The sequence below is a fragment of the Meriones unguiculatus genome, chromosome 1 (assembly GCF_030254825.1).
Source record: "Meriones unguiculatus strain TT.TT164.6M chromosome 1, Bangor_MerUng_6.1, whole genome shotgun sequence".
NCBI classification, from domain to species: domain Eukaryota; kingdom Metazoa; phylum Chordata; class Mammalia; order Rodentia; family Muridae; genus Meriones; species Meriones unguiculatus.
In genome coordinates, this window is record NC_083349.1 from 67,844,381 (window position 1) to 67,870,394 (window position 26,014).

Consider the following 26,014-nt stretch of genomic DNA (forward strand, 5'->3'; position numbering starts at 1 on the left):
TTCCCTTCACAGTGGACTGTAAGCTGTAAGACGAAATAAACCCTTTCCTCTCAGAATCTAGTGTTTATCACAGCGATAGAAAACAAACGAGGATAGGCAGTCTCATGGAACCCAGGCTGGCCTTACCTTTCTATGCAGCTGAAGTTAACTCTGAACTTCTGATCCTCCATGTCCCAAATACTAGAATTGCAGGCATGTATTACCATGCTTAGCTTCGAAATAAAGTTGTTTATATGTGCATTTGTATGTAAATGAGGGACCACCTGGGAATGAGAAAAAAATAACTGTGATTCTTTGAATTGAAGCCAGGTGCAGACAGCTCTTGAAGGGCGGGGTGAACTGTTCTGAGAAACAACCAGCTGTGAACTATCTACAACCAGCTGTAAACTATAGAGCAAAGTGATCTGATTTTCAGGTATAAAAACCCTGTGCTTTGCATGTTCGGGGTCGTCTGCTGTCTTTGGAGGGGCAACCCTATCACGATAGCAATAAAACCTCCTGCTTCTGCATCGAGCTGTGGTCTGTGAGAGTTCCTGGGAAGGGCGCGATCCTGAGCAGTGAGGCTCCAGGTCTTACATAGACCCATGTGATTGTGTGTTTATGTGTGTACATATGGAGGCCAGAGCAACACAATCAGGTGACTTCTTCAGTTGGTTTCCACACTAGTTTTTGAGACAGTCTCTTACTGAACGTGGAACTCACAGATTCTGTTGGAGTGGCTGGCCAGGAAGCCCCCGAGGAATCTCCCTCCCAGTTGCTCTGGTGCTGGCACTGAGGTTTCAGGTACAGGTGACACCACAGATGCTAGGAATGGAATCAGGTCCTCCTGATGTGTACTAGCACTGTGTTAACTGAGCCATATCCCCAGCTCCCTAACTAAAGTTTCATTAAGACTAAACTAGGGGGGAGGTGGGCTGAAGAGATGGCTCAGCAGTTAAGAGCATTGTAAGCTCTTCCAGAGGTTTTGAGTTCAATTCTGAGCAACCACATGGTGGCTCACAACCATCTATACTTGGGTCTGATGCCCTCTCTAGCATGCAAGTGTACATGCAGTCTGAGCACTCACATATTAAATAGATAAATGAATAAATCTTAAAAAAAAAAAGACTAAACTGTGGGGCTGGAGAGATAGCTCAGTGGTTAATAGTGCTGTCTGCTCTTCCAGAGGTCCTGAGTTCAATTCCCGGCAACCACATGGTGGCTCACAACCATCTATACTGAGATCTAAACTGGGGAGTTGGCTCAGCATTTAAGAGCACTGGATGCTCTTCTAGAGGACCAGGGTTCAGTTCCTAGCACCCACATAGTGGTACACAATCATCTATAATTTCAGTTCCAGGGGATTCTGGCCTGCATGCATGTGCTACACAGACATACATGTAGGCAAAATATCTATATACATAAAATAAAAATTGGTTTTAGCTTAAAAAAAAAAAAGACCAAATCTTGAGTCTGGAGAGATAATTCATCAGTTAAGAGCACTTCCTGGTTTTGCAGAGACCCACAATTTGGTTCCTGGCACCCACATGGTTGCCAGCAATTGACTGTAATCCCAGTTTCAAGGGATCCAATGCCCTCTTATGGCCTCTGTGGGCCCTAGACATACATGTACTGCACATACACACGAGCAAAACATTTATACATAGAAAACAAAAATAAATCTTAGAACAACAAGTGATTAAATTACAAAGTGGGTCTGGTGGCCCAGGCCTGTAGTCCCAGCTACTTGAGAAGCTGACATTCAAAGATGGAAAATTCAAGTCTTGTCTGAACTAAGAGTTAGTTCAAGGTCAGCTTGGCAACTTAAGGAGACCTTGTTTCAAATAGAAAGTAAAATGGAGCAAGGTGGAGAGATGGACTGGCTGCCCCTTCAGAGGACCTGGATTCAATTCCCAGCACCCATATGGCAGCTCACAACTATCTGTAACTCCAGTTCTAGGGAATCTCACACCAATGCTCATAAAATTAAGCAAATTATTAAAAAGAAAAAAAAAAAGGAAGAGAGAAAGAAAGAAAGAAAGAAAGAAAGAAAGAAAAAGAGAGAGCTAGAAGCCCAGTGTGGCAATATATACCTTAAATCCCAGCACTGGGGAGACAGAGGCAGGCGGATCTCTCTGAATCTGCAGCCAGCCTAGTCCTACAAAGCAAGTTCAAGGACAGCGAGTAAGATCCTGCCTCAAAACAAAGGAAAAGTATTGGTATAATGTTCTTGTGGAATGTATACAACTTACCCTTGTTCATTCAAGTGCTGATTTCTCTCCCCACTGTCTGGTTTCAATCTGGACATTGCACTGTGATGTTTATTCTAAGTGGCACCTGTCTCAAATTTGTGTAAACATGTCACCATTTGTTCTCTGTATTGTCAATAAAACAACCAGCCAATGCTGAGCAATGGAGAGAATAGGGGAGACAACCTGGTCTGGGGGGAGGGGAGGGAAGCAAGTGGGAGGGGTGAGAGAGGAGAGATTGGCAGGAGAGTACTTGGAACCAGGAGAGATGAACTGGACCTAAGATATGACTAAAAGCAAGTATAATGTGGGAAATCTGAGTGGGAGGAAACTATGTGGGCTTGGAGGTTTAGGATGGAGTAACTATTGCCCAGCATTGTAAATCCTTGTCTCTAGTTATTTGTGATTTGGGTATACAGCTGGTTTAGGAATAACCAGTGTTTAACTAAAAGATACGTCAATAATAAATATTAATAATTAACAACAGAAAAGCTAGTTGAGGGCAAGAACATGGTAAAGTGGGTGGATGAGCAAGGCCCTAGGTCAATCCACACTACTACTCAAAACAAAATCTCATCCCTGCTGCAAGAGCTTCCATCTGGGGACACAGTGTGGAACAGAAGATCCTGTGAGGAAGCCCAGCCACTTGACACACCCAGTTCAGAGGGCAGCTATAGCAGAGGGAGAGTCAGGAGCTACAAGAGGAAGTGGTGAATGCTGATGGTGGAGGCTGACCATCATCCTCTCTGGCTGAGCCTGAAACTCAAGGAAGTAGATACTCATCAGGCAGCAGACCCTTTCTTAAAAATATGTTTAAAGCTGGGCGTAGTGCTGCATGATCCAGCAGAGGCAGGCAGATCTCTATGAATTTGAATCCAGCCTGGTCTACAGAGAGAGTCCAGGACAGCCAAGACTACACAGAGAAACACGGTCTCAAAAAACCAACCAACCAAACAAACAAAAAACTTAAAACCACAATGATGGTATTTGAGAAGCTGGCTCTTCTGTGTACCTGTATTCAGACCCTTAACCTGTGCTTGGGATCCTATCCCAAGCTGCAGGTGCCTTGGCTGAACTGCTTGAGGTTTGGAGAAGTCCAGGGGGAGCAGTAGCTGAGGATGAATTCTCCTTGCCTGCCGAGAAGAAGATTTAAAGATGTTTCATGGAAAGCACTTAGAAATTGGGGCTGGAGGCTTACCTAAAACAAAGAGGAAAACATGGCGGCTTATAATTAAATGACTTTTTATAAGTTTTGAGAGAGTTGGGGCTGGAGAGATGGCTCAGAGGTTAATAGTGCTGACTGCTCTTCCAGAGGACCCGGGACCAATTCCCAGCACCCACATGGCAGCTCACTACTGTCTATAATGCCAGGATCTAACACCCCCATACAGGCCTACATGCAGGCAAAACACCAATGCACATAAAATAAAAATTATAAATAAAACTAATTTTATTAGAGGGGTCTTCCTGCATCCAGAAGGCAACTGTCCTCATTCTCAAGCGTTTACTGGTCTTGGTTGTTGAGCTTGCTAGGGAAGGCTGTGTGCAAAGGGATGAGCGGACATGATGTTTGAGTGGTGGATCCACTCCACCACTTTCTTTCCATGAGAAAGAAAGAATGGGGGGGGGAGAAAGAAGGTGCCAAAGCTGGTCTCGGGTACACTTGTGCCTCTTTTTCACTACTGTGATACCTGGGGGACACCTACCTCAAATCTCTATTTGGGGCTGTCTGTGTGTGTGCACACCTGTTTTTTATTTGGTTTTCACAACAACCCTAGTAGTAGCTACAGACTTGGTATCCTTTATCCTAAAAATAGAAGCCCAGAGAAACAGAGTGGTGTGTCCAAACAGAGGCTCTCTGTCTCTAAGGTCTGCGCTTCAGCAAAGCAGAGAGAGGCTTCCTGTTAGAGACCATCGTGCTCTTCACAAAAGTATTTTCTCCATGGCTGAGGAAGGCTGAGGCTGGCCCCGAGGTCCTAGAGATGTCCATGGCGCGGAGATTGCACTCCTTTCTGGGTTCACTGCTAACCCCCATCCACCCACTCTCCAGTGACTTTCTCCAAGGACTGTGTCACTCTTGATAGTGACACTGCAGGAAAAGCTCTGTGAATCACAGTGACCACTTCCTGCCCCACTTTGGGCCTCCTGTTCTCCAGCGCCCTTACTTTGCCACTTAGTAATAAGCACCACAATGATTATGGCCTCTGGGTGTTTCTGGTGGTCTGGTCGGCCCTTTTATAATCTCCTCCTGTAGGCTGAGAAACATGCTTTCAGCTTGGTGACATTCCACAACCACGTCCACAGGGGGCCTGGTGGGAGGCCCTGTTGGAGACAACCTCAGCCACGAGGAGGGAGGTAGTCACTGACTGTGGGTTCCTCATGGGTGCCTACTCACTGAGTCCTCTCGTCTCCAGTACATGTGTCAGGGCATGTGTGGGAAGACAGATGCCAAAGGGTTGTGTGTATTTTGGGGAAAACCCCAGCCCTTGTCTATTTGCTCAGAAAAGGGCTTCCTAGGGGCAGAGAACCACCAGGACAATGGAGCCTGAGAGACCAGGGAGCCATGGTCTTCCCCTGGGTAGATAGGGCCAAGGAGACTATCAGGCCACACTGAAACCTTTCTCTCTTTCTCTCTTTCTCTCTTTTCTTTTTCTTTCTTTCTTTCTTTCTTTCTTTCTTTCTTTCTTTCTTTCTTTCTTTCTTTCTTTCTTTCTTTCCTTCCTCCAGACAGGGTTTCTCTGTGTAGCCTTGGCTGTCCTGGAATTCACTATGTAGACCAGCCTGGACTCAAACTCACAGAGATCTGCCTGCCTCTCCCTCCCAAGTGCTGAGTTTAAGGCACACTACCACCTCCTGGCTACACTGAGATCTTTAGGAGTCTTTTTGTTGTTTTGAGGCAGGGTCTCCTGTAGTCCAGGCTCACCTTGAACTCACTCTAACTGCAGATGACTTTGAACTCTTCTGATCCTCCTGCCTGCACCTTCCAGTGCTGGAGTCACAGCTCGGTGGTACTGCACCCAGCTTAGAACTTTTTCTTGTTGAGACAGGGTTTCTCTGTGTAGCCTTGGCTGTCCTGGACAGCCAAGTAGACCAGGCTGTCTACCAGGTTAGAGACCACGATGGTCTCTAACAGGAAGCCTCTCTCTGCTTTGCTGAAGCGCAGACCTTAGAGACAGAGAGCCTCTGTTTGGACACACCGCTCTGTTTCTCTGGGCTTCTATTTTTAGGACAGGCTTGTAGACCAGGCTGGCCTCACAGAGACACCTGCCTGTGCCTCCCTGAGGGCTGGGAGGGATTACAGGCGTCCATCACCATGCCCGGCTTTAGCTTAGAACTCTGGAAATTCTAAAAGTTAAGGTATTTCCGCCTCAGAGCCACCCTTAACAAAATGAAACTATCTATATCCCCAAAACAGCTTGGAATGGTGGCACACACACACACACCCTCTTCCACATACATGCACTATCCCCATATCACACACCCTGGCATACACACTCAACACATACATGTACCACACACACGTTCCACATACTCACACCCACTCACATGCACCCCACCCCCACATCACATGCACATGCACCACACACATATGCTCACACACACAGACACACAGGTACCTGTGACACACATACAGACACATGAAAAATTGTCTTCTCTGTTTCTTCTATGTGGCATCAGTATGTGGCCCGACTCACAGGGGACATGCAGCATGTTGACTATCCCGTGGCATGAATGCTGGGAGAGTGTTGAGCTCCAGCAGGCAGTCTGCAGTCACTCCTTGTGCCGCTCCTCTTTCCGTTACTTCATATGCAATATGCTTTGGCACTTCAGGAAATACTAACGGTTTTTCAGTTCTCTGGCCACTTGGGCAATTTCTGACCTAAAGAAGGGGCTGTTACTAGCAGCAGCACTCTCTCTCTTTCTGTTCCTTTCCCCCCTTCCTTCTTCTTCTTCTTCTTCTTCTTCTTCTTCTTCTTCTTCTTCTTCTTCTTCTTCTTTTTCTTTTTGGAGACACTTTGAAAAAAGACAGGGTCTCACTATGTAGCCCTGGCTGTCTGGGAACTCACCACATAGACCAAGCTCAAACTCACAGAGATCCTCCTGCCTCTGCTTCCTGAGTACTGGGATTAAAGGTGTACATCACCATAGCAGACCTAATACTTAAATTTGATCCTTGCAACAAACTGGCAAGCTAGGCATTGTACCTCTTTCTGTATATTCCTAAGTATATACATATACATCCACATATATAGTATATGTGTGTACATGCATGCATATACATTCTGACAAATTTGCAAAAGTAGGCAAAGGATACTTGTGAGTAATAATAGAAGCAACCTCTTCCAGGTTTCCCCATGCTTAAAGGCAAGGTTTGTTGTGCACTGGCTAATTTCCACAGCCACGCATGAATTCATTCCCCGTTGGGTGATTCTGTGTATCAAGTGGTATGAGTGCCAACTCTAGTCTGGTACGTCTCTCTCTGGGTACTTGACAATGGAAACCACTGTTTATCCTAGGGTCTCAAGTTAGCAACTGCTGGGTAAGTGGGGGTGGGTCAGCCAGGTACTGGTGTTTACAGAAGAAAAAGCTTTTTTCCAATGACCTACATTCTAGGAGTCAAGATGGAGGAGGCTTGGGAAAGCAGCCGGGGTATCCAGAGCCTGTGAGTTTGTCCTCAGGTCTGGCCCTATGCTAGGATACCAGCTTCCCTGTCCCTAATCAAGTTTCAAGAGACAAGTATTTTCTGATTTATTGACAAGAATGAGAACAATGAAACAGGAAACAGACATGCTGGTTTCCAAGACCAATGTCAGGTTCAGGAGCAGCAAGATTACTATCATAGCATTGACCTCTCTCCAGAGGGGAAGGCAAGTCAAGGATATTGAATATACACAGAACATTGCTGATTCACACCTGTAATCCTACACTGGGGTGACTGAGGCAGGAGGATTGCTGTGAATTCCAGGGCAGCCTGGACTACATATTCAGTTCAAGGACATCCAGGCTATAGAGCAAACCAGCTCCCCCTCCCACTAAAAAGCTGCCGAGAACACATCCAGAGACACTGCAGAGCCCTTTAGGCGAAGCTGAGTGGTTGCACCTAGCTGGGAGTGGTTGGCTCTGGCTCTTCTGATCGCAGGTGAGTACTTGGTGTCTGTGTCCATTTCCACGTGGTAAAGTAAGCCCAGTGACACCTCCCTATAGGGCTCTTCTAAGAAAAAGCAAGATGACAAATGGAAAGATCTAGACACAAAGTGGGTATCACTAGTGTTTACTTCCTCTTAATTATTTGTACAGATGATTTGCATTTATCATATTAGTTATTAAGCTGAAGAATACTTGGTAAACCAAAGGAAAACCATTGAAGCTTCTGCCAACCCCATCAGCTAGAGACAATCACCTGAGGCATTTTATTATATGTCTTTTTAGAGTTTTTAATTTATTGCTTTTCTTAAAAATGCGATGTCAGGGGGCTGGAGAGATAGCTCAGAAGTTGAGGGCACTGGCTGTTCTTCCAAAGGTCCTGAGTTTAATTCCCAGCAGCCACATGGTGGCTCATGACCATCTATAATGAGCTCTGGTGTCCTCTTCTGGTGTACAGGCACACATGCAGAAAATAAAATCTTAAAAAATGGAATGTCAGGACTGAAGGATGGCTTAGTGGGTAAGAGTGCACCTTGCTCCTGCAGAGGTCCTGAGGTCAGCGCCAGCACTCACGTCAGGCAGCTCACCACCCCCAGTAATGCCAGCTCCAGGGGATCTAACACCTTCTTCTGCCTTCTGAGGGCAGCTGAGCCCTCCTGTCCATAAAAATTCATAACGAAATAACTGGAAATAAAGTCTCTGAAGATGTGTCCTCACTCTCATGCTGCTTCTGCCACCTGCTCTTCCCTGCTGGGTGTGGAGTAACATCAGCTCACATCTGTCCATCTTCTTCCACCACATCCGTTTTTAAAACTGTGGGATACGGTGACCTATACAGCCTTACACCATGTATTCACCTTCCCTGCACGGGAACTGTCGAGTGGTTCCCACTGGAAATTGCTGCAGGAGTATCTTGGTGGCGGCTGCACTATGATAAACTTTCTAAAGAATTAATAATTCTTATTGACAAAGCAGCCTTTCAGAAACTTCAGGTAAATTTATATTCTCACCAAACCCAGCATCATCCATTACCCAACTACAGGCCAATCCTGGATTTTGTCATTTTTTTCCTCTAAAGCAGCACTCTGATCACTTTTCTTTTCTACTACACAAACATTTCTCTTCAAATATAATTAGTCTTCTCTGGCTGCAGGTTCTGCATTCTCAGGTTTAATTAACCCCTGGCTGTAGGACAATGCCTGTAATCCTAGCACTCAGGGGGCTGAGGCAAGAAGTCCAGCCTGGTCTACATAGTGAGTTCCTGGTTGGCCCGAGCTACATAATGAAGCCCTGTCTCAAAGAAAACTAGGCATACTGGTGCATGCCTGCACTCCCAGGACTTGGGAGGGAGAGGCAAGATAATCAGGAGTTCAAGGCTGCTATTCTCTGCTTACTAGGGGGTTAGAAGCCAGCATGGGCTATGTGAGACCCAGTCTCAAAACCAGAATATTTTTAAAGCTTGTGTCTGAAGCAGAGTATGGTGGCACATACTTCTAATCCCAGCACTCAGGACGCAGAGGCAGGTGGATCTCTTCAAGTTCAAGGCCAGCCTGGTGTACATAGCAAGTTCCAGGAGAGCCAGGACTTCACAGAGACCCTGTCTCAAACAACAACAATAACGTGTTTGAGATAGGCATGTTGATATTCTGTAAGTTCAGCACTCAGGAAGGTGGGGCAAGAGGATCATGACAGCCTAGTTCACATAACAAGTTCCAGGTCTGCCAAAGCTCCACTGCAGAAACCTGACTTAACAAAACCACAAACAACAAAGAAAAGACCTCTTGTATCTGTACGGAACATTCCCTAAACAATACAAAAGAATATCTGTGTGGTATCTCCATTAATGGTCATAAATAATCTGAGAGGATTTAAAGAGAATGAGCATGTTCCATTTTATATGAGACTTAAGCTTTCATAGATTTGGGGTGTCCAAAAGCCTGGAACCAGTGTCCTCAAAGGCCAGCCTCAACAGGCCTCTTTGCCCAGCCTAGTTGTGCACACATAGCTCTGGAGGAGTAGCATCCTGACAGTTTCCCATCTTGCCCACCAGGTTTTTTCTCCCAGAGGAATTCCCACCCTTTTCTACCAAGGGCAACTTGCCCAAATCTCACCAGCCTTGTTGGTGAACCTTGCCCAATGGTGAGTTCTTGCCACAGGCTCCTACTGGCTTGCCAATTACTCCCTGGCTTCTGCTGCTGAGGTGAGGCTCCGGACCTGTCTCTAAAGGAGGGAGGGGGAGGGCATTTATCAGAGCTCAAAGCAAAAACACTTGGTGCCTGGGACAAATATCAGAAAAATAAGGGCTCAGAACAGAAGGGCAGCATCGGGAAGGGTGTGGAGAGGGCAGAGGTCCTGGTCATACGCTCTTTCCTCCGCTCCTTGGTGCACACCACTCCAACCTCCATCACTCTTGTCTCCCTTTTCCCTTATAAGAAACTTGTGTTGACCTTAGACCCACCTGATAAGCTGAGAGGTTCTCCCTACTTCAGAGCCTTCAATTACCACATCCGCAAAGTCCCTCTGACATATGTCAGATATCCATAGAGCCTGGATTATGGACATGTCTGAGTGTTATTCTACCCCCTAGCCTGGCAAACTACCTTTTCTCTCTGACTTGAGTTTATTAACCTGCAAACTAAGAGTCTACAGCCAAAAAGCTCTCCTACCAGGTATGGTGCTTGGGAATGTTTTGAGTGAAGTATGGGTAAAGCGAGCATGGGGACCACACTCAGTTTCTCATGGCCTCTTTTTCCTCTGCATGAAAGTCACGTTCCCATCCGGATGCTATAATGTCTTTTTATTAATTAAACAAAAGCACAGAGAACATCCCGTGTACCTGGACCCATCCTTTACCAAAAACAAAAATCATTTAGTATCCGGGCAACCCATGAGTGAAGTACTGTGGGCGCTATTGTGGGAGGCACAGGATGGGTAAGAATTGCACAAGATGTCCAACCACCAAGGCTGTCTGCCTCCAGTGTCCATACATGTGTGTACATGAGGCAAGCTCATGCTTGTATATTTGTCCTGCTTGGGAGTGTGAGGCTGTGGACCAGTGGTCAGCTCTGGATCTTGTCTCAGCTATACATCTTGTTTTGTGAGACAGGATCTCTTATTGATTTAGAGCTTGCTAGTAGGCTAGGCTGGCTGACCAGTGAATTCAGGGCTCTTTCTTGTTCTGTCTCTCTAATGATAGGATTATAAATGTACACCACGATACCCAGGTTTTTTTTCTTTTTTTCTTTAATGTGAGTTCTGGGAGGTGGTGAGGGGTTGGGGGCAGGAGGGATCAAACAGTTCTTTATTGTGTAGGGCAAGTACTTTACTGACTCCTTCCCTAGTCCCAGAGTCTATACTTTTAAGAGCTGGCTAGCAAGATTGTCCTCAAAGCCCTTGGCCCACCGTCCTGACCTATCTCTTGTTTTTGTTGCAGTGGTCTCATGTAGTGCAGGGTGATATCATATTCCATATACAGTGGAGGATGACTTGAATTTATGACCCTCTTGCCTAGACACCCCGCCCCCCAAATGCTGAGATTGCAGGTGTGTGCCTGTTTTTTTTTTTTTTTTTTTTTTTTTTGCAGTGCTAGGAACAGAACACATGCTAAACTAGCACTTCACCAAATTAATCTACAGCCTTAGACCCCTGTATTTCTCCTGGACTTTGAGGAACGAGAGAGGAAGAACCTTGTTTAACTGTGTGAACCCCAGAACACAAATAAAACCATGCAGTGATAGACAAATGAGCATTACTACTTATGTACTTGAGAGTCTCATTGGTCAAAGCCATGGTTGCAAGACAAAATAACAAACATGTAAGCCAGGCATAATGGTGGCAGCATTTTGGAGGATGAGGTTGGAAGATTGTATGAGCTCTGGAACAGTCAGAATTACATAGCAAGGGGACAAAAACCCAAGGGGAAGGGGACACTTACCAGATCCTTCCAAAAAGAGCACAGGTTTCACACTAGTGCTCTAGGTAGTTCCTATCTCTTCCTCCTTTCACAGACCTGCAAACTGCAGCCTAGGCTTGCCCTTTGTTAGGGACTCCATGTGTTTGGGATCTGCTTGGGTTCCTAGCCTGCATCCACTTAGGTCAATTGTTGATCTGGGCGTGGGGTGGGGCTGCATTTTCAAGGTAGGACCAAGTTAGACTCTGGCAGGGTGGGGGTGGGGGGGGTGGGGAGTGGGGAGGCGGGGGGGGGGGGAGGGAAGAAAGCAGAAGGAATGAAACAAAGAAACACTTTAAGGTCAACTATTCTTGAGCTTGACACATCTCCTTTAGTCCTGGCAACAATCTTGCTACATTTCACAGATTAGATGAAATTCCTGAAGTCAAAGGGTAAAGGCAAGATTTAAAGCTAGGTCTGTCTAACCGCATTGCTCATTGCCTTTCTGGTCTTGCCAGGCTTCTGGGCTTCTGCTCTCTCAGCTGAAGAATGGAGTTTGGCCGTCGCTGGGCTCCATCTCAGCTTGTTTTCAAGTGATTGTTAACTGTGTTACTGCCTGCCAGGCACTGGGAGTTTACATCCTCATAACACCTCTCAAGTGTCACTATATTCCACTTTACAAATGGGGAAAGTGAAGTCCAACCATATTTGTAGACTCCGAAGTCACATAGCTAGTTTTTAGCTTTTTGTTGGGTTCTTGCTCATGACCGCACACAGCTTCTGCAGTCTCCAGCAGCTCTGGAGTGAGGCCTTTCTACACTCCTGTAGAACTGGAACAAGGCCAGGGTAGCTGCAGGATGAGTTCACAGAGTGTGGGCCGCTTTCTTTTGGATTTTGAAGGTTCAGTGAAGTTCTGTTAGGGTGAAAGGTGACACTGAGCAGAAGATCAGCTGAGGCTCAGAGCTGGCCCTGGCACCCCTGGGCTTGATCTTGTTGTCAAGGCAACCATAGGACTCTTTGGTTCTAAAGTTATTGTTCCTCTTGCCTTCTTGTGACAGCCATCCCCAGTGACCTCCTAGCGACTGACTGAAGACCAGGTGATGTGAAATTTAGAAAGCTGCTGGGACTTTCATGCTCTCAACCAGAGAGAGGTACTCTGGAGGCATCTATCTATTTCACTGCTGAACCACAGTGACTGACAAGGTGCCTGGAGCAGAGGGGGGAGCTCAGAAAATGTTGAATGCATACATGCAAGAAATTACAAGCAATGGAAAGGAGGCCACTACATTTTCCAGGGGCTGAAAACCTAGGGCAGATTAATAGGCTAAGGATAGTAGTGGTTGGCCAGTGAGATGGCTCAATGCTGCCACCAACCTGACAAGCTGGGGACCCGTCTGGTGGAGGGACAGAGAGAGAAATACAGGTGTTTTGTTTGTTTGTTTGTTTGGTTGGTTGGTTGGTTTTGTTTTTGAGATGGGGATCTCGCAATGTAGTCATGGCTATAGCAAGCCTGGAACTTACTATGAAGATGAAGCTAGCCTTGAACTCAGAGATCTGCCTGTCTTGTGTCCCAAGTATTATGATTAAAGGATTAGTAGTGGTGAACCCTAGTGAAAGAGAGGTCTACAGGAGCAGTCTGGCCTCTGACCTCCACACGAGTGCCATGGCACACACATGCCTACACACATAACAAAATGTAATAAAGTGTATTTGTTACACAAACTCATGCCTGTATGCATATAGAAAGTAAAAGCTCAGATCACCTTTGAGATGCTGACCTATGCCCCACTGTCTCCTGTTTCCGGACCTGTGAGCTACAGCTGCCCATAGAAGCGTTCCTGCCCACTTAGGTTTCTGAAATGGACACATGTCACTCATCCATTCTCTCTCTTAAGTTATGAACTAGACACGACACAAAAGTTACCATAGTAACTATTTTTAATGCTTACATTTCTGTTTTTGTATAACCAATATCCAGCACTCTCATTGTACAAAGTTGCCTCTTCCTCCTTGCATTCATCATACTTTCCACCTCCATCTTGGATTTCAGCCATAAACACAGAGTCGGTGGGTTTAAAGTCTTCATCACTGTTTGTTTTTGTTTATTTGTTTGTGGGGAAAGGCACATGGGATGTGCACATGGAGGCCAGAGGACTCTGCTAGATCCTTCTACCATGTGGGTCCTGCGGATTGATTGAGCTTAGGTCTTCAGGCTTGGCGTTAAGTGCCTTTTATCCACTGACCCGTCTTGCCAGTTGTAAAGCCTTTATTGAGACTTTTTGTACAGGATGACATGAATGTTCAATAAATGGTCACTGGTTGATTTTTGTGCTCCCCAACCCAATTCTTGGTTTAGGGGCACCTTAGCTTTGACAGTTGTATAACAGTGCCCTCTAGTGTGGATGCTGAGAACAGCCTAAACCTATTGGCCTTTCTAGCAGGCTGTGACAATTTTTTTGTGTGTCCCTGTCATTTTTGTTGTTTTCTTACTGAGTTCATTGAGTCTCAAATTGTACTCAGTTGAAAGCTGAGAAGAGTATAGTGGTTCTGTAATCCTAGAATTTATGATGTAGCGGCAAGAGGACTGCTTTGAGCTACATAGTAAGTTCCAGCTAAGCTGTAGCCTGCTATAGAAAACAGGAACAGCCAGGTGCACTGTGTGTGTGTGTGTGTGCGCGCGCGCACGTGTTCCTGTCTTTAATCCTAACACCGCACAGGTGAAGTTTTAAGTTTGTGCATCGTGAGTCCAGGCCATAGCTACACAGTGAACCCTGTCTCAAAAACAGAACAGACCAAACAAAGCAAAACAAAACAAAAAAGTGAACTCAACAGTGTTTTCCAAATTGACTAGGAGGAACCAGAGGTTATTTTTTGTTTTGTTTTTATGAAAAGCAATTCATTTATACAGTGAAAATGAATTACTGCATAAATTACATCAAAACACAAAAGCATGCAAAATAAAAACCAAAAATAAGATTCAACAGTTAAAAGTACATTCCATCTATTCTCTCCTTCCATAAGACTCCCTGTGCTCTGCCCAAAGTTTGGCTGTGAGTCTCAGCATCTGCTTCCATCCCCTGTTGGGTGGAGCCTTTTAGAGGACTCTCTATAGGAGGCTCCCATTCTGTTCCCTTTCTTCCATTGCTTCTGGTGTTTATCCTGTTTGCTACTCTGAATGAGATTTAAGCATCCTCCCTAGGGTCCTCCTTAGTATTTACCTTCTTTAGGTCTGTAGATATTAATCGACCCCTTGCTCAGATGTAGCCTATTGGCAGCTCAGTCTCCATGTGGGTTCTCAAGTAAGGGGAGCAGGGGCTGGCTCTTACATGAACTTGGTTGCCTGCTCTTTGATCACTTGATCCTGGCAATGCAGCCTTGCCAGGCCACACAGGAAGATCCAGGCAGTCCTAATGAGATTTGATAAGCTCTGAGCAGATGGCAGAGGAGGAGAACTCCCCCTTTCAGTGGACTAGGGGAAGGGGACGGGGGAGGGAAGGGGAGAGGGAAGGAGGGTTGGTCTGGGAGGAGTTGAGGAAGGGTGTCAATCAGGATATATAATGAATAAATTGTAAAAATTAAAATTAAAAAGAAAAAAAAGTACATCCCAACAAGGACAAACATAGCTGAGCAGTGGTGGAGTACAGAGTCCAGGACAGCTGGGGATACACAAAGAAACACTTTTTCGAAAAGTAACAATAAAAAACCCAACAAATATATAAAAGAGCAAACATAGCTCTGGGAAAAATAATGCCTTCATTGGTACATGTCTATTGAATGTGGTGTTTTTAGTTGATATAGAGAATTACACTTTATGCTGTTCTGCTTTCATAATTAAATGAAAAATTATGAATAAAATAGTGTTTCCCTGCTTTTTCATGAGTATTACATATACCAATATTCAGTGGCTTTAATGGGGGAAAAACTCTTTTGAGTACGGAAACTATCTAGTCCAGGAAGAATGGACTGGCTTTGTAAACCAGGCTGTCCTCAAACACAGAGATCTGCCTCCCTCTGCCTCCCTGCGCTGGGATTACAGGTGTGTGCCAGCAGTGGCATTTTTTAAAAAATTCATTCACGAATTGGTTTTCACTTTCAATTTATATCACTTGATATTTTGTGTTTTATCCAATCTGCTGAAAGCTGGCATACAGGAGCTAGGCACTATGTTAAGAACTGTGCTTCTGTGTATTTGTCCCTCCTAAGTTTTGGTTACTTTGTGCAAACTAGTTGCTGAAGAAAACAATAGTAACAAAATTAAATTCTTCACCACTTGGATTTTACTGTCATGGAGAGAAACAATAAAGGCTAAACAAGACAATAGATAAAGTTCTAAAACCACTGTTTGATATTTTAGGGTTTAAAAAAATCTTTTCTGGGTTGGAGAGATGGCTCAGAGGCTAAGAGCACTGTCTGTTCTTCCAAAGGTTCTAGGTTTAATTCCCAGCAACCACATGTTGGCTCATAACCAACTGTAATGAGATCTGGTGTCCTCTTCTGGTGTGCATGCACACATTCAGTCAGAACACTGTATAAGTAATAAATAAACCTTAAAAAAATAAAAATCTTTTCTTCCTACTTATATAATTACACAAGCTAACTGTTTAAAGTTCATAAAAAGGCCTAAGAAAGAAAAGAAAAATTATGTTCTTGTGAAAACCATCAGGAGCGTTCTGTGTGCTAGAAAGTTTTGGTGTCTTTAAAAACTCAGTTATGTTATGGAAACATGTTTTTGTTTTAATCCCAGGTGTGGAATATGGGGCTGATTCAGAATGTCCACAGCAGCAAACTATTTGCCTTGTATAGGCTCTGACTCTTTGCCAGATGCAGAGAGTTTAATTCCAAGGACTCTGAGAGGAAATAAATGCCAGAGCTCAGAGTTTGGGGTTGCTCCAAGAAAGAAGAATGCTGGTGCTCTCCCCTAATGCTCCTGGTTGCTGTTGATGCAATTTGAAGAGAAGTTGGAGATCTGAAATGAAGACTGGACTTGCCCTAAGGAACTATGTTCCTAAACAGTATCTAAAGGGAGCTACACCCCATCTCCCCACTAACCTCCTCTTGTACCTGGTGTTGGGGTGGTGGAAGGGATTGGGGTGTAGAAGGGAGGTAGAGGCATAAGAAACCCAAATAAAATAGATAAAAAACATACAGCAACAGTTCTGGTGGTTTCATTATTATTGAAAGATAGGGTCTCATTCAAACTTGCTAAGTAGTGGAAGATGAAGATGAACTTGATCCTCCTCCACCTCCTGAGAGTTTTGGGGTTGCAGATGTGTGCCACTAGGTTAGCTGATGCGGTGCTGGGGAAGAAGTCCAAGACATCCTGCATGGCGGACTAGGGCTTTACCAGCTGAGCTACAACCCCAGCCCTCATCCCCAGTAATTGAAGGCTTACAACTCCATTCACGATATACCTAAAACCTCACAAATTGCCAGGGGTAGAGTGCTTAGCCCCCAAAAGGAACTTTTAAACACAACCTTTTTAAAAAATCCTTTTTTCTTTTTCTCAAACTTTGTCCAGTTTCCCCCCAACCCCCAAAGCAGGTATTTAAGATTACCCAGACGTTACTTACTACACTGATGGTAACATCTGATTATCTTTAAATCGCAGCACCGGGGAGGCAGGGAAGGGCAGATCTCCGAGTTTGAGGTCAGCCTGGTCTACAGAGAGTTCCAGGACAGCCAGAGCGAAAAGAACCTATACACCTAGGGACTGCTCAGTACCTACTGCGTTTCAAGGTTTCTTTGTGACAACTGTACAGGCCTTTCTAGACTTGGAGCTGGCACACAGTAAGGGCCCTCGGGATATTCATTCTTCCACTTAAGCCGGGTGGGGTGGTGCCTGCACACTTACAAAGGGAAGCAAGATAAGGAGTTCAAGGTCACCCTTAGGCACAAGGTGAATTCGAGGCCAACCTGCCCCAGCGCTGGCCTTGAAAAGAAAACGAAAACCACCTCCCTAAACTGAACACAAAACCTTCCAATCCTGTAGCCTCCTCCAGTCGTCTCAGAGCTGTGTGGAGAACCAGCAGGAGGCGCTCTGAGAACATGAAGAGAATAATGGAGCCGCCTAGATTCCGAACGCCGCGTTCCTAACAGTCACAATGAGACCTACTTTCAAGTCAGGCGCGAACTTGACAGGCCTCTCCTTTTAAGCAGCCCGGAGACCACGTGACCCCCGGCGCGCTCGGCGATTGGCTCCGCTCGTCTCACTCCAGGCTTTGGCGCCGAACAGGCCCCGCCCCTCGCGGGCGCGACCATAGTCCCCGCGAACGGAGGCGGTACAGGCCCGCCTCTCCGGCAGGCTTCTCCGAGTCCGCCTCCCGCTAGCTCTCATCAAGCCGTGCGATACAGTCTAAGGCATCGGACGAAGTCCCCCTAGGGGCCGCGGGAGGGTGATCTTCCCGCCATGGCAGGGCGGGGCTGGCCCGGCCTCCCCTGCGGTCCGGGGGGATTCCGGCGTGGTTCCGCCCGACGCGCGGGCTCCGCCTCCGCGGCCGCCGCCATTTTGTTTGGCCGGAGGGGAGCGAGCGGGAGCGGGCTCGCCTGCGCCTCCCCGGACCGTGCGGCCGCGCTGTTGCTGCTCTGAGGGGACGCGGAGAAGCCCCCTGGCGAGGGGCGCGGAGCCATGTACATCAAACAGGTGGGCGCCGGCGTCCTTCGCGCTCGCGGGCTGGGAGAGGCGGGTTGCCGCGGCGCGGTGCGCGGGTGGGTGGGTCGGGGCTGGCCCGGGCGTGGGGGCGGGGAGGAGCGGGTCCCGGCTGCAGCCGAGCCTCCCCTCCGGGCGCCGTCGGTGGAGCGGCCCGGGGCGGGCGCTGCGTGCTCGCGGGGAGCTGCGGCCCGCCGCGCCGTTCTGCGCTGAGGGCCTGGGTCGTTCGGCGTGGGAAGGCGGCCTCGGCGCCGCGCGAGGCTGACGGCCGCCTGGCCCCTCGCAGTCTTTACCTGGGAAAGGCAGAGCCTGTTGCCGACTAGGTCGCGCCTGCCCCCTCAGTTGTCGCCTTCTGTCAACATGGTCTTCCCGCGCAAGAGTCCGCCTCAGGGGTGAGCCCGTGTGCATCGCTTATCGAAGTTTTCCTCTTGGACCTGCCAGGCTCTCAGCATCCCCCCTGTTTTTATTTGCTTTTCTTTTGTTTTTTTGCGACATTGACTCATTCGCGCCGGCCAGTGAGTCTGACCGCACGGTGTCCTCCCCGGGCGTGCAGACAGGCACCTGCCACCGCTCGCCCGACTGCCGTACCCTCTTTGTAGCGCTGCACTGTTCGGTTTTGCAGTTTGCTGTGCACGCCTCTTTTTGAGAGCGTTTCCCCGGTCTACCCAGACAGTCGGAGGGGTCTTAGCAGATTTTAACTTGCATGCTTCAAAGCGAGACTTCCTTACGCTAAGTGGAATGTTTTCTGACTTGCCTTGAATGAGAAGCAAGAAATGGAAAGGAGAGATTGTTGCCGTAGAAGTGTGTTCTTGTGTGTTCTCAGTGGTGTCTCTTCTTTATTAGGTGATTATCCAGGGTTTCCGGAGTTATCGAGATCAAACAATTGTAGATCCCTTCAGTTCAAAACATAATGTTATTGGTAAGTGTTCTTGGTTTAATATGTCAGATTTAGAATTGATACAGAAAAGGCCGAAGGAGACAGATCTTTGAATTTTAAGTATTTCTCTTATGAAATTTCTTTTTTCTCTTAGAATTGCTTTTTTTGTAAAAATAAAATGTTTAGGTAATGCAGGTAAATCATGTTGGGGGTTGGCGATGTGAGCTCAGTAGTGGAAGTGCTTGCCTAGCATGTGTGTGAGAGAGTGTGGATTGTGTGTTTTTATTTGAGAACCTTTCTGAGAGGGTGTTTTTAAAAGCTTAAGTCATAATGACTGAGAATTAGACATTTGACCTGCCTTGTTCTTGTTGATGTGCTCACAGTTACTTTTTTTGAAAGATGCTTATTCACAGATGGTTCATAGTCTTTCTCTTGCCAATTTCTTTATGAGGGTGAGTTTTCATCAAAGACATGAGTAGACCTTATACCTGTCTCAAGGCTATTGGAAAGATTAAAGAGACAGTATAGGAAATTTTGAGAATCAAGAGCATATAGTTTTTGTTTAAGATCTCATTTTGTTGTTACAGCTGGCAAAAATATTCTGCTGAATATTTAAAGGATGGTTTAAAGCAAGACGTGAGAAAACACTGTAGTATTGACAGGTTTGCTACTACAGTCTCCTTGTTGCAGTTTGCCAGGGCAGCCATAAGACAGCACCATAGATCGGTGGCTTAGGTACTGCTGGAGGAAAGAAGTTCGTGTTTGTGGTCCCTGCATGACTGAGTTCTGATCAGGTCTCATTTCTGCCCAGGTGACAGCTTCCTCAGGGCTCCCACCCTCAGGACCTCATCTAGCATGGTGGTCACCTCCTAACTCAGTACACAGCATAGGTGAGATTTGCATGCAAGTCAGCCAAGGGTAATGATGACTGCCAGTGTTTCCAAAAGGCCTTTAGAGATTCAGACTTCACATAAAATAATGAAGGATGTCAGGTGTGGCCACTTAGTTCCAGCTACTAGGAGGCTGCAGTGAAGGGATTCTTGAGTTCAAGAATTCAAGACAACCTAGTCAGTACAGAAGGACCTCAGCATTAAGAAGTAAAAACAGAAACTGGAGGCTAGGCTTCTTTTGCCCTTGGCACATGAGTGCAGCACTTCATGGGGACAGAAAACATGTTATTGTCCTTGTGTTCTAGCCAGGAAAATAGAAGTAGCTGGATTGTATAGAGTGTTGTTGCATTTTGGTTACAGTAGCTTCCTGGTTTGCCTTAGTAGTTTGCCTGTCTGGAAACATTTAGAAATGGAAAAAAGAACCATTACTAGACTTTACATTATTTTACTTTTAAGCTGAAAAATATCTTAATATTTCAGTTGTATGGTCTGTGCCTGAGTGATCTGTGAGATAACACATTATCTAGAATCATGTCTTATAAGGTCTGCTAAATTTCGTTACGTTAGCTGCTCTCAGGGTGCTGTTCTGTGGCTTTGCTTGCAACATGGTTTCTTTTGAGAGGAAAGTAAATTCTTTAATATGTTTTAATTAAGATATACTTACAGTGGCTTTATTGGCACTTTACTAGAGAGATACTTTAATGTGAGAAAAATGGAAAGTTGTTATTAATGTGAGGAAAGTGGAAAATAGTTACGTAGTGAAAAATCACTTTTAAAATAAATAATAAGGGCCTGGAGAGAAGGCTCAGCTGTTAAGGGCACTTGCAGAGGACCCAGTTTGGTTCCCGGCACCCAAATTATGGTTCACAACCATCTGTAACTCCAGTTTGAGGGGATCAGTGCCCTCTGACCTCTGGCGCCAAGCACATATACACGGTGCACATACATACACGCAGGTAAAATGCTCACACACATAAGATGAAATGAGTAAGCCTAAAAACCTAGTGCATCCCACTGCAATGATTGTGACTCTACAAAGCCAAAAGATAGGAGAGCAAATAGCTCTTGTGGTGATGTTTGAATCTGTGATAGCTCAGTCTTGTTCACTGTGAATGTCCATTTCCCCAGCCTTCAGAACTAACCAAATACTCACTGAAGATTTATTATAGCATGGGAAAATTGTCCTGCGCCATTCTTGTCATTGTTCCGTACAGCAGTGCAGGGTGACAGTTACTTCTGTAGCATTTTCTGGCAGAGAGTGCAGCAAAAGGCTCAGATTTTTAGTCTTACTCAGCCAGAGTGTTGGCTATTACAGAATTGCAGAGATGATCTGTAAGTGTATTTACATCTTGGGTCATTTTATTGAAGTCTGAATCCTCGGATTTTGGTAACCATGTGTGGCAATGAGGGCTCCTAGAATCAATCTCCTATGGATATTATGGGTGCTTGTATATACTTTTTAGGGTCCCTTTTGCCAGTTTTTTTTTTTTAAATAAGAAATGCCTGTTAATGTAGAATATTATGGGAAATCATGAAAGCTAAAAGAAATTAAATTGTAACTCCATCTTGAAAGGATTGTTCTTCCTCTATCCCACTTAAATCATCACTTATTTACTTGTTTGCTTATTTTGAGGCAGAGCTTGGTTATCTAGCACAAGCTGGACCCTAAATTCTTGATCCTCCTGCCTCAGCTTCCCACGTGCTGGGTTATAGGAATATGCCATGTTCAGCTCCGTAATCACTAGTAAGGAAAATCTAGGGCTGGAGTGGTGGTGGCTCCGTTGTTAAGAGCATTTGCTGTTATTCCAGAGGACCTGATTTGGGTTCCCAACACCCACATCAGGAGGCTAACAACCACCTGTAATCCAGCGTCTGGGAGCCATTGTACTCTTACCTTCCGTGTGTACATGTGTGCGTGCGTGCGCACACACCCACCCACACAAATAAATGCTTAAAAACAGAAAAATGTGTTAACCCTGATTTTCTGGAAGACAGAATAGGTAGGCTTAGCTGCTAAAGATTTAATGGAAGGTGCAATCTAAGGGCAAGAGCGAGGTGGAGGAAAGCTGATTAGCAACTTTTTTTTAAAATTTGATTTATGTCTTAGTTATTTTTCTGTTGCTGTGATAACACTATGACTAAGATAATTTATAGCAGAAAGATTTCATTTGGGATGTACAATTCTGGAGGGTTAGAATCCATGGCGGTAATGGCAAGAAGCATGGCTGCAGTCAGGCATGTCACAGAAATAGTTGAGTCCTCACACCTTAATTCACAAAGCATGTGAATCAGGGAGCTTATAGAATCCATGTCTACCTCAGTATTTCATTAAGTATGTAATGTGATGTGTTGTGTTGTCAAGTCTGCCTTTTTTTTTCTCTCCAAGAATAAATGCTTCTTTTTGTTACATTGAGGCAGGTTTTCTCAGTCTGTATCTCTGGTTAGCTTGGAAGTCCTTCTCTATGTAGATCAAGTTGGCTTCAAACTTGGCTGTAATCCTGCCTTTGCCTTCTGAGTGTTAGGATTATAGATGTGTCCCACCACACCTAGCTAGAATAATTTTATTCTCCATATAGTCTTGTGTAGCCCAGTCTGACATCAAATTCAAGATCCTGTTGCCTCGATGCTAGAGACTTGGCTGAAACTTGCTGCAGTCCTCCTTCCTCTGCCTTCTGAGCACTAGAATTACGGGCATGTGCTCATGCCCAGCTCAGAAGAGAGCATGAATGTTTTTTCTTTATTGAGTATCTATACTATGTGGATAGGAGTAGTTCTTATGGAGATACTTACCTTTTTTTCATCTGTGTGACGGGTTTTGAAGCTGGAGTTACGGGTGGTTTTGAGTCAGCTGATGTGGATGCTGAGGGGGAATTCAGGTCCTGGAAGAGCGCCATACTCTTACCCTTTAACCTCTCTCTAGCTTCAGTTATTGCAAGTGCTTACACTCAACTTGATCTTTTCAGCTTATTATTAGAAATAGTTTTGACTTTACAGAAAAAATTTCCATTGAGAACAAATGCTTTTTAAAAAAATCATTGTGCTTTTTAAATTATCCCCTCCCCCCAACACACACACAGGTATGTGCGTCTTTTGCCTCTGACTTCAATGTGTGTTTACAAGAAAGGGATATTCTTGTAGTCATTGTATAGTTACCAGCTTAAATAAGCTTCACAATATCATTCTCTCCAGTTTCTAGTTATTTTAATGACCTAGTGTTCTTTATAGAACCACACCCCATACAAAATCCAGTTTATTATTAATTATTAGATTCAATTGTCATATTTCTTTAAGCTCTTTTAATCTGGAATATTCAACAACCTTCATTTTTTTCTTTTAAAAATTTGACAGTTTTTTGTACATGTATAAAATTGTACATGTTTTCACAAAATCCCCATTTTCCTTACCCTCACTCCCACCACAGACTGAAGTCCTTCTTTTCCGAAAGCCCCTCCTACTTAGTTTTCTTTTCTGACCCACTGAATTTAATTAGGGTTGCTTGCAGGAGCATGAGTCTGGGGTTTGCTTAGGTATTTATTGAAGCCTGTCAACATATCAGTGTTGTACCACTGAAGAACAAGATGCGCTCTCCTTCGTGCACATAATTACCCATAGTCCCTCAGTGAGTGATGAGGCCTCATGAGCTTGTTAGCTAACCATGATTAAATGGTGCTGGGTCCAGTCTTGTGCAGGTAATCATAGTTGTGGTGAATTGATGGCTGTGGAGCCATGCTGTGTCTGTTAAGACATCTCTTTCGCTGGGCAGTGGTGGTATGTACAGGAGGCAGAGGCAGGTGGATTCCTGAGTTTGAGGCTAACCTGGTATAAAGAGTGAGTTCCAGGACATCCAGGGCAACACAGAAACCCTGTCTTAGGAAAAACAAAAACAAAAAAACAAAACAAAACAAAAAAACCCAGATACTTTCATAGCACTCCTTCCTTCCCAACCTCTGGCTTTACTTTGTGTCTGCTTCCTCTTCTGTGATGTTCCCTGAGCCAACATTGAGGGAAGGAGGGATATAGGAACAATATCCCTTAATGCTTCATAGACTCTGCAGTTTGGCCAGCTGTGAGTTTTTGCATTAACCACTGCAAATTTACGAAAAGAAGCTTCTCTGATGAAGTCTGAGAGTGGCAATCATCTATGGGCATACAATTTTTTTTTTTTTTTGGTTTAAATTTCATAAGCGGCTTTATTTCATTAAACCTGAGCACTAGAAAGAAGCATGCACATGAATCTTACAGGTATCTGGAAGTTGTACACACTTTACACAACAGTAGCTTTAGCAGTTCCTATTGTTTAACTTGATACATTTAACCAATAGAAATTCCCAGTAAGACAAAGGAAATACATTGTATGAGATGTGCACACGCTAAATATTATTCTCTGTCTGAAGATGAAACTTAACAAGGTATTTGTAGAGGAAGTTTTAGTTCCGAACATGGCTCTTCTGGCAAGAGATCATATCCAAAGACCTTCTAGGTCTGTATGATCCATCTGGAATATAGACACGCCTTTAATCCAGGAGACAGAGGCAATCAGATCTGAGTTTAAAGCCAGCCTGGTATAGAGCAAGTTTCATGTAAAGAAAAGCTTAGGTCCAGTTGGGGTGGTACATGCCTTTAATCCCAAACAATGAAGGTAAAGTTCATTTGTAGAAGGAAGCACCCATGTTTGAAAGTGGTGTGTAATTGAGTGGCAGGAAAGGTGAGGAATCAGAGAAGGATTTGACAGACTAGGATACACCCAACTCTCATGAGAAGAGAGAGGAAAAGAAAGCTTCTTAATGGGCAATTTGGAGAGAAAGAGGAGGCAGTTTTACCAGGGGAGTTTTACAGAGAGAGGTTGAATGAGTGAACAAGCTTGACACAGGGAAAGACAGAACAAGCCAGAGTATGAGAAGGAGCCAGAAGATTAAAGCAGATTGCTAGAGTTAGTTTGAGGCCAAGCAGAGCAATTTAGAGGTGGAGAGAAAAGCCAGATTGAGTAAGTTAGCTGGGAGAGGAGTTGAATAGCCAGCCCAGAGCTCAGTAAGAACAAGAAAGGGTGAGCTTACTGAGCAGTAAGTCTCAAAGGTCTAGATTAGATTGTTCGGAGGCCAGAAGTTTCCAGAACTAGGCCTAGGTTAGCAGACAGAGGCAATAAGCCTCAGAAACAACAGCTGAAAAAGGTTAATTAAAATTCCTTTTACAGGTATTTGTAACTTTATATTTGTATTTATAACTTTAAGAAAGCTTTTTATTGGTTCTTCATTAATGTCACATGTACCCCAATCCCACTCATCTCCCCATCTCCTCATACCCGTCCTTTGTCCTTGCACCCCCCAACACACACACACACATCTTGTGGAAGCTGTAGTGAGACACACCGTATCCCACAGTATAACCTTTTGTCCACACTTCTTTGCTTGTAAATGCTCAATGCAGTGAGTCATTGGTCTGGTTCAGTGCCTCTGTCTTCTGCTACACTAACAATACTGAAACAGCACTGGGACTCCTCTCAGATTTCCTGTTGTCCTGTGTCATGGAGATCTTGTAGTTTTGGATCTGTAGGACTGGCTCCTTCGCATGCTCTAGCAGTTCATTGATAGTAGGTGATCTGGGCCTGGGAGATACCTGAGCCGGCCAGTTCTCTGGTACCCACACCACCGGGTGCCAGCACTGCCCTGGCTAGCTCATCCAAGGGCATAAACAAGTTTAGAAGGTGGTTTTATACCATGGAGAAATGGTTCAGCAATTAAGAACCCTGGCAGCTTTTTCAGATGGCCCTGGTTGGATTCCTAGCACCCACATGACAGTTAATTGTCTGTAACTCCAGTTCCAGGGCATCCAGGACTCTGCAGAAACCAAGCATGTGTGTGGTTACCAGATACACTTGCAGTCAAAATACCCATACACATGAAAACAAAATCTTAACAACCAAAAAACTGTCATACCCATTTAGCATAATTGTAGAGGGTTCTTCCCTGAGGACTATGAATATCCTAACTGAGCTTTTGTCTAGGTTTATAGTAGCAGACCTAAGTTTTCTGTGGAACCAGAAAGCTTTTGGCACCCCCACAATAGTCATGGCACTATTACAGCACTGGGCCTATTTTATCAGGCACGCCTTTATTGTTGTTTATGGGGTCCACAGTTGGCTTAGGACCTTTGATGACTTTTCTCCTCTAGCACCTACTATAGTACTTTCCAGCTTAGGAAAGTTGTCCACTAGGGAGGAAACTTCCAGCTCAGATACAGCTTGATTTCTCAATGCCTTGTAGCCCAAGTATGTGGTGTCTTCATCAATAGAATCTTTCAGTATGGTTCTAGTAGGCAGCCTGTACATTGACAGTAGCCTAT

General features: G+C 45.1%; 1 protein-coding gene across 1 annotated transcript in view; it reads left to right on the plus strand.

Moving 5' to 3' along the window:
* The first annotated feature begins 17,754 nt into the window (after positions 1–17,754).
* Smc3 (structural maintenance of chromosomes 3) overlaps positions 17,755–26,014 on the plus strand; it is a 40,081-nt gene continuing 31,821 nt past the window's right edge. Inside the window, exons 1-2 of the mRNA XM_021652195.2 lie at positions 17,755–17,902; positions 18,752–18,827. Coding sequence (XP_021507870.1) covers positions 17,888–17,902; positions 18,752–18,827 — 91 coding nt within the window. The 5' untranslated portion in view covers positions 17,755–17,887. The remainder of the gene's footprint in view (positions 17,903–18,751; positions 18,828–26,014) is intronic.